Source organism: Mus caroli, unplaced genomic scaffold (genome assembly GCF_978045245.1).
Source record: "Mus caroli unplaced genomic scaffold, Mus_caroli_1 scaffold_9, whole genome shotgun sequence".
Lineage (NCBI taxonomy): Eukaryota > Metazoa > Chordata > Mammalia > Rodentia > Muridae > Mus > Mus caroli.
Genome location: NW_028227264.1, coordinates 77,381,181 through 77,396,264, shown reverse-complemented (window position 1 = coordinate 77,396,264; position 15,084 = coordinate 77,381,181). Strand labels below are relative to the sequence as shown.

General features: G+C 41.5%; 1 protein-coding gene across 2 annotated transcripts in view; it reads left to right on the top strand.

Moving 5' to 3' along the window:
• Positions 1-6,535: 6,535 nt before the first annotated feature.
• Positions 6,536-15,084, top strand: part of LOC110303120 (uncharacterized) — a 28,122-nt gene continuing 19,573 nt past the window's right edge. Inside the window, exons 1-3 of one of the 2 annotated variants that reach the window (XM_021174058.2) lie at positions 6,536-6,658; positions 9,584-9,710; positions 11,607-11,699. In XM_021174058.2, the coding sequence (XP_021029717.1) occupies positions 6,638-6,658; positions 9,584-9,710; positions 11,607-11,699 (241 nt within the window). In that variant the 5' untranslated portion in view covers positions 6,536-6,637. Of the gene's footprint in view, positions 6,659-9,583; positions 9,711-11,606; positions 11,700-15,084 lie in introns of those variants that run through there. The other variant, XM_029482754.2, reaches the window with a different exon arrangement.

The window sequence follows — 15,084 nt, the reverse complement described above, 5'->3', positions numbered from 1 at the left end:
TTGTGCATGTTATAACTACCCTGTGTACATTTTATATGTCATCTTTCTTTCTGCATGGAGGTATTGTAGTGCAATAGTTAGCTTGCTTGTTCACTTAAATGTACTTTTCAAAGAGGTCTGCTTTATTGAAGTTCAGCAAATACACATAACCATTCTTTCCTGGCTCAGTTTCCCAAACTGTCTTTAGCATCCTGTGTGTATATTTTTGCAGTCAAAAGCCAACAGATCATATATGATAGTAAAAAGTAATAAAGAAATATGTACCATTTGCCAGCATCTACTCTGTATATTAAAGTTCATTTGCCTTGCTTTATATACCTTTAAAAATTTTGTTCCTAAATACATGAAGCTTGTCTGCCATTATATACCTTAGACTAGTACTGAGTCTTTGTAGAAGAGGGGACACATTCTACCTTCTTTCTGCTCACTGCAGGGCCCAGTATGCACCACTTGAGAGCAACTGAGATTGTGCCAATTTTGTTCCCAAAGTACATTTTGCATTCTGAAATCTTGCAACATGTGGCAGCTAATCTTGGCAGTCAGATGGATAGTATTTAAAATCACCCTGGAAACAAAGCTCTGGGCATGTCTGTGAGGAATGTCTAGATTAGGCAAATGGAGGTGGGATGATTTACCCTAACTGTAGTGGGCTAGGGTCCCAAGCAATCAATAGCCACCAAACCAACTCAGGGCAGTGGCCTTCGAGTTCTTCGTCTTGTGAATTCAGGGAACAAATTTCATGGCCAACTTGAGGGTTAATTTTGAAAGAAGTTTTATGATAGGATGTACAGGAAAGCTTACAATGTAGGAATCAAGCAAAATTCCTGTACAACAAGAAAAAGTCTGAGAAAGTGTTGTCACCAAGAGTCATTGCCTAAGAATCCATAAGGTTTGCTTGGATAATACAAGCTGGCCAGTCTGGTTTTCACACCCATCATATGTTCATGCACCTCTCCACCCAGGTACATCGACTGGGGTTTGGGTAGGCAGGTAACTTCCAAGCAGTATATTCACTGCTGTATCAAAGGACATGATAGTAACAAGAAACCAGAACACAGGTCAGTACTATTACTTACTTCTCTATTGCTGGGATAAAACATCATTATCAAAGCCAGGTTTAGAAGGAAGGATTTCTTTGGCTTATGGTTCAAGTGTCATGACTAGGAAGCATGGCAATAAGTAAACATGGTGGCTAGAGCTGGAGGCCGAGGGTGATGTGGGAATGTCACATAAATTTTAAACCCAAGTGACACACATCCTTCAGCAAAGACACACCTCCTAAACCTACCAAAATATTACCACCAAGTGGTAGCCAAGTATTCAAACATCTTAGTGTAGGATATTCTCATACATACCACTACAAGTCTCTCTCTCCCAATCTCTCTCTCTCTCTCTCTCGCTCTCGCTCTCTGTGTGTGTGTGTGTCTGTGTGTGTGTGTGCCTCATACATACCACTATAACTCTCTCTCTCTCTCTCTCTCTCTCTCTCTCTGTGTGTGTGTGTGTGTGTATCTGTGTGTCCATGTGTGTCTATTGTCTATCTGTCTGTCTATGTATACATTTTGGGGGGTGGGAGGTTTGTTTGTTTTTTTGTTTGTCTTTTGGCATTTGAGACCGTGGCCAGGAAAGAACTGTGACGAGAACTAAGACAGAAGTGGTAGCTAATGATCAGAAACAGAATTCTAGATCTCAGTCTTTAAAAGCTTGACTTGCTTTTTTTTTGTTGTTGTTGTTCTCATTCCTGGGAGGAGCTGACACTCACTAGGTATGCCATGAGACATGGAGGTAGTGATTAGTCAGCCACAAAATGGCTGTCTTCAAACATAGGGCAAAGCAGGAGTGTGGAGAGGGTTGAGACAGCACCACCTCATCAAGTACAGGGAGAATCGCAACCCAAAGGCTCTCTGTTAGAGTTTCTGCTTTTACAGTGGAAAAGAAAACCAAAGGATGTTTTAACTCAAGTACTGTGTCAGTGCATTGTTCACTCTGCATTAACCTCTTCAAAAAACTGATATAAATAGGCTGGGGTATAACTCAGTAGTAGAAAACTTGCCCCCTGCCCCGCCCCACTCTTAGTCACTAGCTTGAATCCCTAGTATGACAGGAGACAGAGTAGGGCTTCACAGTCTGTGTTATAAAAGACATCTGTACCTCATTTGTAAGAAGGAATCAGCATGCACATATTGCTAATCCTTAGTCCAGCAGTGACACATTGATAAAGACTTGTTTAAAGCTGACCTTTAACAATAAATGTTACCCAGTGCCTGCTAAGGAGGAATCCAGGACTGAGTGGCCTTAATATATACAAACCCTTCCTGACTACACAGAGAAAGGTGACGGGAATGAAGGGAAAATTTTAGAGTCTCATAGACAAGGCCCCCCACTTTGTCAGGGGGACAAGATTAACTTTGTATTGATTTATTGCCTGGTCTTTTATAGACTATGTTAATGAGGAAAGTATTGGAAAAGGTAACTTTTCCTCCATCTTCTCAGATTCCCTGCTCTCTGAATGAACACTAAAATTCAATGATTTGATTCATAGTTCTTTGCTAATTCTGCTCCTCCTCTTCCTCTTCTTCTTAGTATGTGAGTTTATAGAGTATTTCTCAAGATGCCTTGTGTGGGATTATAATCAGATAAGGTAAGCCCTTGCTGTAAATATGGTATAGATTCCTGAGCTGAGCCAGTTTGGGAACTCCCTTCTAAGCACGCCAGGGGAAAGTGTACATTTCATACACCATATAGGAGAAGGGAGTGGAGGTTTGCAAACATCGGGAAAGGCCACCATTCAAGTATTCATTATCTTACTGAGAAGACAGAGCACTTCTGATATAACTTCCTGTAAAACTGAAGAGAAGAGATACTAAGAATCCCAGCTCCTCTCATGTGCCAGCCTTATAAGGACTCTGGGTCTCCAAGGACTATCTCTCCTCAGCTCAGTATGGGAAACAGGCTGGTCTGGAGTCACTGAGCAGAAAAGGGACTGAACTGAAAGGATCAGAAGCATATTGCAAAATGAAGCAACTTAGAGTTGAGAGGGCACAGAATACCATCAGCTTATGACTATGGGGCTGGCTCTGGGAGCCAACAGGCCACAGCAGGGTCCAAGATGCCACCTCCCTAGCCAGTGCCTCTGACTCTGTCCCAGGCACCATTGATGTTTGAGGGCTGTCACATTGTCCTCCACAGCATTGTGTGTGTCACAATCAGATCTTAGATTAGAAAGTGGGCAAAACTCACAGTGCTAAATGTGGGAGCACAAATGTGTGGTGACTCTGTTCCCTTGTAGATGCTACAGTATTCAAAACAAAAGGGCACCTAGCCCAGCAGCCTCTGATGTCCTTCAAGGATTATCATAAATCCTTTGCCTTTTTTGGACTTTTACGATTTACAAACACTGGCATTTAAGGATGATTTCATCCTGTTGATACAGTCTGTCTTCCTTTTGTCTTGATACAAGTTTGGCCACAACAGCTTTACCCTGATTACAAAGAGGACCTGGGACCCAGAAAAACCTGTGTGACCTAGAAAGTTTTCAGGTGTGTGATTTTGTTTTCCCTTTACCCTACCTGCTCCTGTGTTTCTCTCCTCCATCCCTCCCTTCTTTCCTTCTTCCCTTTCTCTCTTTCCCTTTCCTCTCCCCCTCTGCCACTACTTCCTTCCTTACCACCTTCCCTCCTTATATCTATTCCTCCCTGATTGTCTCCTTGTTTTATCTTTCATTCTCTCTCCCTCCCTTCTTCCCCTCCTCCTCCTCCTCTTTCTTTCTCTCTCTCTCTCCCTCCCTCCCTCCTTCTCCCTCCCTTCCTCTCTCCCCGCTCTCTCTCCAGGACCTGTACACGGGGCTCTGCTACCCAGCCAGAATCCAAAGGAAATTTATTGTTGCTAATTTCTAAAATGCTTTTTACAGGAACTTTGAAATATACTTCAGCAAACAGATTCCTTTTTCAAAGGTGTAAGAAAATAGAGTAGGGGCTGCAGAAATGGCTCAGTGGTTAAGAACACTTCCTTCCATGAAGAGTACCAGGATTCAGTTCCCAGGACCCATAACCACAGCAGATCCAAAAATCTTTTTCTAGTATTCTCAGGCACCCACACACATGTGCATACAGACAGACAATTTTTTTTTAAATCAGAAGAAAAATTATTTCTATGTAAACTGAAACTATTAACATGTTGAAAATTTGCATGGAAATTCATGACAGGGTTCTGTAGGAGCCTGCTTCTTGGGACACAATGCAGACAGCTTCTAGGGCTCTCACTTATCCTGCACAAATGGTGGCTTTAATGAATTCTCATGTTTGCAGTGATAGCCACAGTTGATTTTAGCACATTGTCATCACTGAAATCAGAGCAACACACTGCCATCTATGATTTCACTTCCTTCCTATGTCCTCAGTCTGGACCCCAGACAAACACTAGTCCAGTTTTCCTATACACAGACATCCCTTTCTGAGGTTTCTAGGAAAGGGATCCTAGACTATTTGGGGTCCAGTTTCAGTATACATCCAAAAAGAGCAGGGTATGCTCTGGGGACATCTGTGTTGTAGCAGAGATCAATATTTCATTATTATCCATAATGGTATGCCACATGTTTTGCCTAATCGCCAATTAATTCATGAGTTTAGTATCCTCCTTTGGGTATTGTGAATTAAACTTCAGAATCTGTCTTAAACCATAATAGGAGGAAACCCTTATTAAAAACAAGCTTGTGTTACTTTGATTACAAAAGAATATCCTAGAAATGTTGAAAGTATTAAATACTTCTATCCCCCAGTACTACAGTAGAAGTCTGTTTTGTCTTACAGGGACATATGTCTGTGGTGTTGCCCTATCTTTAAAATTCAGGCTAGTGCTGGGAACATTGTGAGTTCAAGACCAGTCTTAGCTTGATATAGATTTTTAGCTCAGCCTAAGCTACATAGAGATCCTACAAAAAGGAAAGAATGACTAAATAAAGTGAAATGTCTTAAGTTTTTTCCTTATAGTTAACTTTTATCCTTACAGAATGGGTTTTAATACTGTGGGCCAGTTATTAATATTATAACACCACAGGGGTCCCTATATATGTCAAATTCTGCTCTTATTTGGTAAATGGCATGTTTTTCTTTTCTTTTCTTTTCTTTTCTTTTTTTTTAAGCAAAATGTTCACTCCTTAAATATACCCACTATGCTAAGGCACCTGGCACAGTTCCATGCCCACATAGTAGGACATTTGTAAAATTGTTTTTAATCAGAAACAAAGTGAGTGGCAGTGGCTGAGTTGAGCAGATTAAAATAGTTGGTTTGGGAATAGCCTCACACAATATTCACCTGGAGAGTTCTAAACCGTGTGTGTGTGTGTGTGTGTGTGTGTGTGTGTGTGTATGTGTGAGTGTGTGTGCATTCGTGCATGCATGAGTGTGTGTGTGTGTGTGTGTGTGTGTGTGTGTGTGTGTGAGTCCTACTCCCCCTACTCTGATTTCATTGAAACTAAAGTTTGGAGTATGTAAAAAATCCTAGGGTGTTATAATGTGTGGCCAACTTAGATGTATGTGCGTCAGGGTCTTGGCTGAATTAGCTGTTCATTATATCCAGGTATGCTGCATGGCTTTGCCCACCACCACCTCACATCTCATTTTCAGGTATACAAAACTGCTTTGCCCAGCTGAAATCTAATTCAAGACATACCCCTTATATGGCAACATTTCTGCAAAGCAAATGCATTCTTATTGGTCAGCACATCTCTCTAATTGTCATTTGTTTTTCTCTAAGTTTTTTCAGAACAGTTTGGAATTTGGTCAAATTAGCACTCAAAAACAAAAGGAATGGAAATAATTTGCATGCATGTGGGGGCTCATTATACACGTTCAATTTTTTCTTCTATAAAGAGAAATAAATTATGCCATCATTGTTATTATAGTGAATTTTACCTGTTTAGATTTTTTTTAAAAAGCTGACACTTCTCAGAATACATATATGTGAGTCTAAGGAGAAAAGGGGACAGAAAATAGAACAGGGAATGATGAGAGCAAAGTATAATATAACAACACCCTTTAGAAGAGGTCACAATGCATACCTAAATAATTAACCAATTTTTCAATTCTGCCTACCATGTTGCTTGTATCAGACATTGCTGCCTTACATGAATGCTTTTTATTTTGAAGCTTAGAGTTGGAAAACACAGTTTAAAACTGTCATGATGTGATTTCCATTTGTGAATAAGATAAATACATATATATTCAGCCGTAAGTCCATAAATCCTTTAGCTCTATATCCAGGGCAATTGTTCAGTACTGGGCTCTGTTCTCTCATGGGGTTGGGAGCAGCCCTGACTGACAACATCTGTGAGCAAGAACTTGCTTTTTATTTATTTATTTATTTTTATTTTTGCTTGATTCACGCACGAATTGGTTCTGTCTACTGTCACTCGTAGCCAAGCCCGAAATGCTATCCAATCGGATGCACTAGACTGAGAATTGCCCAATCAGACACAGAGAGCGAGCATGGAGGGCGGGCCTTCGCTGCTCCGCTGTGGCCTTTGTCTGTCCCCGGCCATCTTAGATCTGTAGCCTCATCCAGTTCCGAAGGATCGGAAACCACTGAGGCCCCTGTCTCCTGTGACAGTCGCGGCGGGGAAGCCGGCGCAGGACACGGGATGTCGGCAGAGCCTGTCATGGTGAGTGCGAGCGTCCTGCAGCGGGGAAGCTGTCTCTGCGCCCTCCGCCGCCCCCAACCCCGGCCCGGTGCGCCTGCGCCTGCGCCGTTGTCAGGTCCCTCAAGGCTGGGCTGGAGGGTGGAGGTTGCTGGAGTCCACAACTTGCGCGCGAGGACTTTGAGGGAGATGGGTTTCCTTCAAGAGAGGAGCCGGGTCCGTGGATTCTGCAGTCCCTTATATATAAAGGAGAAGCAGCCCAGCTCGGAGGCCAGTAAGCAAAGGAGAGCGTCCCTTCGGGGACATCCCTCTACTTTGACCGCAGTTGCCTAAGAATTTCATGATAAGTCTAAAAGAAACAAAATCAATTTATGACAGTGTCATCTTGTTGATTTTTTTCAGTAAAGGCTCCCAGAAACTTGATGTCACTTAGCATCAGCATTCAGTGCTCAAGCAGATTTTAAGAGTTGAGTAAAATTTGAAAATTAAGGTAAATGGTGCATGAGTTGGCTTACTTATTTCTCTGGTCTGTAGAAAACACTGGTCTCACCTCAAAAGGATTAGAGAGAGTTTATTCTGGGACAGATGTGAGTCACCCTGTTCAGTAGCATGTATTTAAGTTGTCCTAAATCACATGTTCCAACGTGGATGTGGTTAGGTGAGGTTTTAATAGTGAAAAACAAAATCAAGGCATTTATCAAAGACACTGGACACATCAGGGTAGATAGGTTACATGCAGAGGAAGCTCTTACAGATATGAGAGATTATCTGAGGACACTCTTAGCTTTTGGCTTGGTGGAAGCTAGTGGTCTGCTCCGTGGACACATTCCCAAGTTTTCAGCTGCTAGTTGGTGTTCGGCCACATAGAGAAGATGAATACTAACTGGATATTAAGGGGAACTGACGATCGCAAAGAGTTCTAACTGCATTTGCAATGTCCCAGCTCCACAGAATCATGAAGTTTTGATCAGCCAGGAAACCTTATAAAGTCTTTAGAACACACTTGGAATTACTTTCGAGGAAAGGAGAGACTCAAGTTTCTACTCCTTAAGAATTTTCTGACTTGGGAGGCAGAGGCAGGTGGATTTCTGAGTTCGAGGCCAGCCTGGTCTACAGAGTGAGTTCCAGGACAGCCAAGGCTACACAGAGAAACCCTGTCTTGAAACAAAATAAAACAAAACAAAACAAAAAAAGAATTTTCTGGCTGGGGAGATGGTTCTGATCGTAAAGGCACATGCCATCAACTGTGACAGTGTGAATTGCATCCCTGGAACTCACGTGGTGGATGGAAAGAACCGATCCCAACAAGTTGAGGAATAATGGCTGCAAACTAGTAAAAGTCTTTCTTTTAATAATTATGCTATCATGCTTTGATAAGAGCAGAAAACTATGGTTAAAAAAAAAAAAAGAAGAAGAAGAAAGAAACCCACTATGGTTTCTAACATACATTAGTCTCAAGTCAGAGCTCAGGTATTTCTGTTAGAGCGGCATGATGTGATGGCATACACAATGCCTGGTGTGTGTGTGAGCGTAGGAAGGTGGCAGGGAAGGTGCCAAATGTAGCTGAAGTGAATGTGGCCAGAAACACCTGGATGCTTTATGTATTTGATTTTGACTTTCTTTTAAGTCACTGAATATTACTGTTGCCCATTATCTTCTGACGTGTGTATTCAGTGACTTTATAAGGGATAGGATGTATTCTGTATTCTGTGTTTTCTGGGAATTGGACCCATGCCCTTGCTCCATCCAGGCCTGCTGCGTGCCACTGTACTGCACCACCACCTGCGACATCTGCCTTTTCACAGGCTTGGTTATTCTTTACAGATTTCATGTCACCTTTATGTATTGAGTAGATATATGCTTTTCTCTTGTTAGTAACACAAACCTTGAATACATATATATTCTATGTATACTGACACACTTTTCTGAAGTTTCTTGACTGCAAAGGTAATGAAAGTTCTTTTTGGACTTGGCAGCCAAGCTAATAACATACTTTGAGAAAGTTTAAGACAATTACTTAACCTGCCATCCTGATGTGTACTCACAGAGCCTAATGTGCTTTTAAGAGAGCAGTGTAAGCAGTCTTACTGTGCCTTGGATTTCCCATGTAATGAGCTTTTCAGACCTAAACTAAATGTGTGGCTTTAATCTTAAATTATGAACTATTCCATGCCCCTGACCCAGAGTATTATTATGTATGTGTTGTGTTAATTATTTGCTGAAGAGGTTGAAAGCAACAAATATTCACCAAAAATGTTATAAGTAACACGTGGATATAGTTTGATAATATCTGCTTGTGGGTCACTAGGGAGCAGTATAGTGACTTCTTCCCATGCAAAACTGTTACATTTTTTTCCTTTGATTTTTTAAAAAGATTTATTTATTTTAGTATATGAATACACTTTAGCTGTCTTCAGACACACCAGAAGAGGGCATCAGTTCCCATTACAGATGGTTGTGAGCCACCATGTGGTTACTGGGACCTCTGGAAAAGGAGTCAGTGCTCTTAACCACTGAGCCATCTCTCCAACCCTTAACATTTTCTGTAAAGAATCTCTCCTTCCTCTCCACACCAGGTTTTCTGTGCTCTTCAGTGAAGACACAGTGAAGCTCTTTGTTAGGGACAGAAGGACAACACAGGCTAAGAAATTAAAAGTTCAAATTTGGACTCTCTCTTGGTCCTTTAAATACAAGAGGGAATCTGTATTTTCATTCTTTAACGTGTTGTTGATACACTGTAGATCTTGTTTCGTCATATTTTTGTGAATCTACATTAACAAAGAGGGGTGATATTTGTATTGATGTTGCTTGCTTTGATGATAAAGAATACACACCAAGCTGCAGCGTACTTAAGGCACTAGCAAGTCATTCCTACACAGAGAAGAATAAATCCCAGTTTTTATTCCCAAGCCTGAGGACTTGGGTTGATAGGAAGCGTTGTCATTCCAGGAGTCGGTGTCATTCGAGGACATTGCTGTGTTCTTCACCTGGGAGGAGTGGCAGGACCTAGACTTTGCTCAGAAGTTGCTCTACAGGGATGTGATGCTGGAGAACTACAGTAGCCTGGTGTCCTTGGGTGAGTAACTCCCCGCAGTGCTCAGCAGCAGTTGTCTTCTGTTGATAAGTAGAGGAACTTTCGTCCTGAATTTTACATTGTAACTTTTAGCTGATGTGTGATAATGGCACGCATTTCCGGAGCACAGTGTGGCTTTGCAGTACACTTAAATCAGAGAGTGTTGTATAATCAGATGCTCAGATAATCAGAACAGTGATCAGATGATGTTAAGTCATCTTAAGTTAAGTCACCACTGAGCCATATTCCACTTGTTTAAGATGGGAAATTTTAAAATCATTCAGCTATTGAGAAATATTCAATTAGTTGTTGCCCATTATATATTTACTTTCATATTAGAGAACCATAAGTTATTAATATCTACCCACATCTACCTCAGTAAATATTATACATTCTCCCCTCCCAATCTCCATACCTTTTCCACACTGTAACAACCACTGTTTATTCCCCATTATTTCTTTGAAACTGCCTTTAGCTTTTGAGTGTAACTAGAAAATATAGCTTTTTTTCTTTTTCTGACATAACTCACTTTTGGATTGTGGCTTTCCTAGGGAACTGCAAAAGATCTGTTCACTACAGGTACAGGGGGAATCAGTGACCAAAAAATACCCTATAACTTCCAGCTTTGCAATTAAATGAGTTTAGTGGTAATAAAGAACCCAACTGGATGAGGCAGAAGTAATATACACCTTTAATCCCAGCAGAGGCAGGTGGCTCACTACAAGTTCAAGGCCAGCCTGGTCTGCTGTAAAATTAGGTGGTTCTTCCTCCCAGCCCCATGTTCCCAGAAATAAAATATATTTACAAATACCTTGGCTGTATAGCTAGGCTCTTCTCTGACCAGATCATTACTTAAAATAACCCATTTATTTTAATCTACATTCTACCACATGGCTGGTTACCTGTACTCAGGTACCATGCATCTGTCTCATCACATCTTCTGGGGCGCATCTCCTGTGCCTGGTACTATCCCAGAATCCTTTCTGTCTCCTGGATGTTCCACGTTCTATTTTTTTTTTTTTTTTTTTGCCTAAGCTATAGGCCATAAGATTTATTATTGACAGATACTACATCCATACAGTACAAGATGTTCGCTCTACAGTCACAGGGCAAGTTCCAGGACAGTCAAAGCTACACAGAGAAACCCTGCCTAAAAAAAAAAAAAAAAAAAACCCAAGAAATAAAAAATAAAAATAAAAATAAAAAGGAAGAAAGGCCAGATGGTTTGTCTACAACTTTCTTGTCATGCCAGAGTAAGGACCTGAGTTCATTCTTCACACCTTGTATATTGGTTATTTTTGTTGTTATTGTCATTAAAATACCCTAGCCAAACAGCTTAAGGAAGGAAGCAATTGTTTTGGGCTCACAATTCCAGGGTACAGTCCAGTAGGGCACAGAAGTCATGACAGCAGGAGCCTGAGACCTGCTGGTGACATTGTCTACTTGATAACGGCACCCACCCACCCACTAGAGTGGTGAATGCTTCCTTCTGAGCCCGCTTCCTTGTCCAGGGAACTGTGTTGATTTTTTTTTCCTTCCACCATCTCCCCAGCCTCAGTGTTCTCCTCCTCCTAATTTTTTTGTAGCTCTTTCTTTTTTTCATGACTTCCTGCTCTTTTCTAATTTATTCTTAAACAATCATGATTATTTTTCCAGTTTCTTTGTGTTTCCTTTCATTCTCTCCTGCCTATTTGCATATTCATGCTATTTGGGGTTAAGTATCGTGTAGTTTAATGCCACACAAGGGTAATATTCAAGTCTGTGAAGGACGTGATTGTAAATGCTAACAAAAGTCTCTGATTTGCCCACTATAGCACAGTTCCTCCCATGGAAGGGCATCTGTCATCAGGGAACCTGACTGCACATTGGCAGAAACTGTTCAAGGTTTCTCATTTACAGGCTGCTGCGTGATCAAACCCGAGTTGATCCTCATGTTGGAACGTGAATTTGGGCCATGGAGGGCGGCAGATACCTCAGTCTGGAACCTTCCAGGTCAGTGCATAACGGGTGCTGGAAACGTCATCAGATGCCTGTCATGGTGAGATTTTGCCAAATTTTGTCTAGAGCCAGACTTGAATGTGGTTGCCTTTATGGATCAGATAGGGCCTGAAGACACTTCTCCACTTACAACCGTCTCCCTGTTTTGTTGCTCAAGTATATTTTGTACAGACTTACTCTCTTATTTGAGGCCAAGTTTCGCTAGCAGGTGCATGATTTTATATTGTTTTTCCTGACTTTTTTTCATGTCTTATCATGTTCTTAGGGAGTTGAAAAGAAGTATCTATTTGTCCCATCTTACTTCCAGTTTCTACTGCTGTGATAAAATGCATGACCAAAAACAAATTCTAAAAGAAAATGTTTACTTGAGTTTATGGTTTTGAAGTGTTACCCATACATGACAGTGGAACAAAGGCATGGCAGCAGAAACAACTATGTACTCCCATCTCAAACTACCAGTAGGTGGCAGAGAGGCGCACTGAGAATGATAGCAGTCCTTTGAAACCTCAGTCTGCCCCAAGTGACACACCTCTTCCAACAAGGCCATACCTCCTAGTCCTTCCAAAGCAGTTGTACCAAATTTAGACCAAACATTCAAATATGAGCCTATGCATGCCATTGGTATTAACCCAAATGTGCAGAGCCTCGTTAGACCAAAGAAAGGTTCCACTCATTCCATTTGGTAAAGAAGTGAGCTTTTTAATGGTCCTTGGAGTACAAGGTGGCTTTGAGACGGTTGTATCACCCCAAATCTTGCTTCTTTATGTCACATGAAGTTGGGCAGGGAAGGGGGTGGGGGGTGTCCTCACTGAAATCTCAGCTGCTTCACTGGGAAACTCAGAGTGGCTAGGGTTACCTAACAAAATCTTCACCAGGGAAATCAGTCAGCATTTTAGCATGGGATCTGGGTAGGGAGAGTACATGAGCTCCAACATCAGGCTAAGAAACTATTGACAATTATGGCCGTTGAGGAACTTCAGTCAGTTTTCTTTAGGCCTGTGGCTCCTGATAGGTTGACCATGCTGTAGTGGATGGCCCCACAGACACCCATGGGTATATAGGCAGCAGACATTACAGGCAGTGGGTTAGAGAGGGGTGGGAGAGGAGAGGAGAGGAGAGGAGAGGAGAGGAGAGGAGAGGAGAGGAGAGGAGAGGAGAGGAGAGGAGATTAAAGTTGAGTCGGGTAGATGTAGAGAAGTTGGGGGAGAAGTAGCAGTGAATATGGTCAAAATGAATTGTATATATGTATGAAGTTCCCAAAAAATCAATGCAAATATATGTGTGTGTGTGTGTGTGTGTGTGTGTGTGTGTGTGTGTGTATGGATGAAATCTCATTTGAGGGCCTTATGTGAGAACGTAAAAGCCAAATTACTGTTACCATGGACCTAGATATCTGTGATCTATTTTTCTTTACTTATTGTCATGACTGAAGGCCGTGGTGTCCTGCAGGCCACCACAGCTATTCTGTTTTGAGATGGTGATGCATATTTCAAAAACAGGAAATAGCTATGCTACTCTTAACATAATGCCTGTCGCTAGAATCCTGCCCATGTCACTAGAAGAAACATTTTATATTTTATTGGAATAGGTGAATATTCAAGTGTTGATGTGTGACACCTACACTGAGTTATGTGCCTTGACTTTTAAATATCTGCTGCAGTAAAGAGGAGTGGCACTTTCTTGGCATAAGACTGAGCTTCTTTCCTTTTATTTCCACATGGCCAACAGTGGGATCGTAATATGATGTGGTAGTCCTGCTCATGGCTTTTTGAGCAGTATCATCATATTCGATATTAGGTTATGAGAATTTTCAGTATTTGTTCTTTCGTATCATAGATATAAACACAGATATTGTGACTGCAGTACAGGGGTGATCTTCCTTGTAGTTTTGATGGGTATCTCCCTCGTGGTTGGGTAGTACACATTTGTTCATTTATCTATCAGCTCTTTTGTATTGCATTAGGCTGTTTACCCAGACTGCATCAGGTCACTTGCTTTTTTGCTGTTAAGCTGTTTTTGAATTTTTACATATTCTGAATCTTGTGTTCCCAGTATTTTCTCATTCTTAAAGTTGAGTCTTCATCCTGTTGATTCCTTGCTTTTCTGCATAGTCAATTTTCTGTTTAGTGAAATCCCATTTGTTTTGTTCTAGTTTTTGTTGACTATGTTTTTTTATCATATTTAAAATACTCTGTCTTCATTATCCCCAATATTCCCAGTTTATGTAAAGTGAGTATTTTGTAACTGAGATGATTCACACATGATCACTATAATCAGTTTATATGCCTTTCTTCCTTCCTATTTTTTTATTAGATATTTCCTTCATTTACATTTCAAATGCTATCCCCAAACCCCCCTATACCCTCCCCCTACCCTCTCCCCAACCCACCCACTCCCACTTCCTGGACCTGGCATTCCCCTATACTGTGAGCATATGATCTTTGCAAGACCAAGGGCCTCTCCTCCCAATGATGGCCGACTAGGCCATCCTCTGCTACATATGCAACTAGAGACACAGCTCTGGGGGGTACCGGTTAGTTCATATTGTTGTTCCTCCTATAGAGTTGTAGAGCCCTTTAGCTCCTTGGGTACTTTCTCTAGCTCCTTCATTAAGGGCCTGGTGTTCCATTCAATAGATGGCCTTTCTATTTTTGATGAGAATTTTTAAATGCACATTCATCAGAAATATTATTGGTTGTGTAGTTTGTTGTGTCTATGTCTGGTTTAAAAATCATTCTAATACTAGTATATAAAGTAGCAGGTAAGAATTTGGCTATTCTGTATGTGTGTGTGTGTGTGTGTGTGTGTTTATACTGTTATCTGAAAATTGCATACCCTTGTACAATGTATTTTGATCATGTCAACATTTAGCTCCTCCCAGACCCTCATATATCCCCTTTTCAACTTAGTGTCCTCTTCATAGCCCACCAAATCCAGTCAGTGCCATGCTTATGTGACTGTGTAGGGCCATAGACTAGAGCATGGACATCCCACCAGGGGCTACTTCACTGAAAAATGCTGGCTTCATCAGGCTTCCGCTGTTAAAGCTCCTCAGATAGGAATGGGAGTTTATGAGGCCCTCCCCATTCATGCTGGACCTTTTACTTCTAAGATCCTATGTAAGTCCTCTGGAAGTGATCCCAGCTGCTGTGATGTCATGAATCTACTTAGTGCTGCCAAAAGGTGCCTATGTGTAGGTCCATCTACTGGGCCTCAGGCAGGGTGCAGGAGCATCTCAAAGGAAAGAGACACTCCCTCACCCAGTAGGCATTCATTGTCAATCACCACTCAGGGATGGAACTTTGTGACCCCCATCCATGGTGGGACTTTGACTGGCTTGATTTTAGCTCACTCCTGTGCTTGCTGACAGTCTCTATGA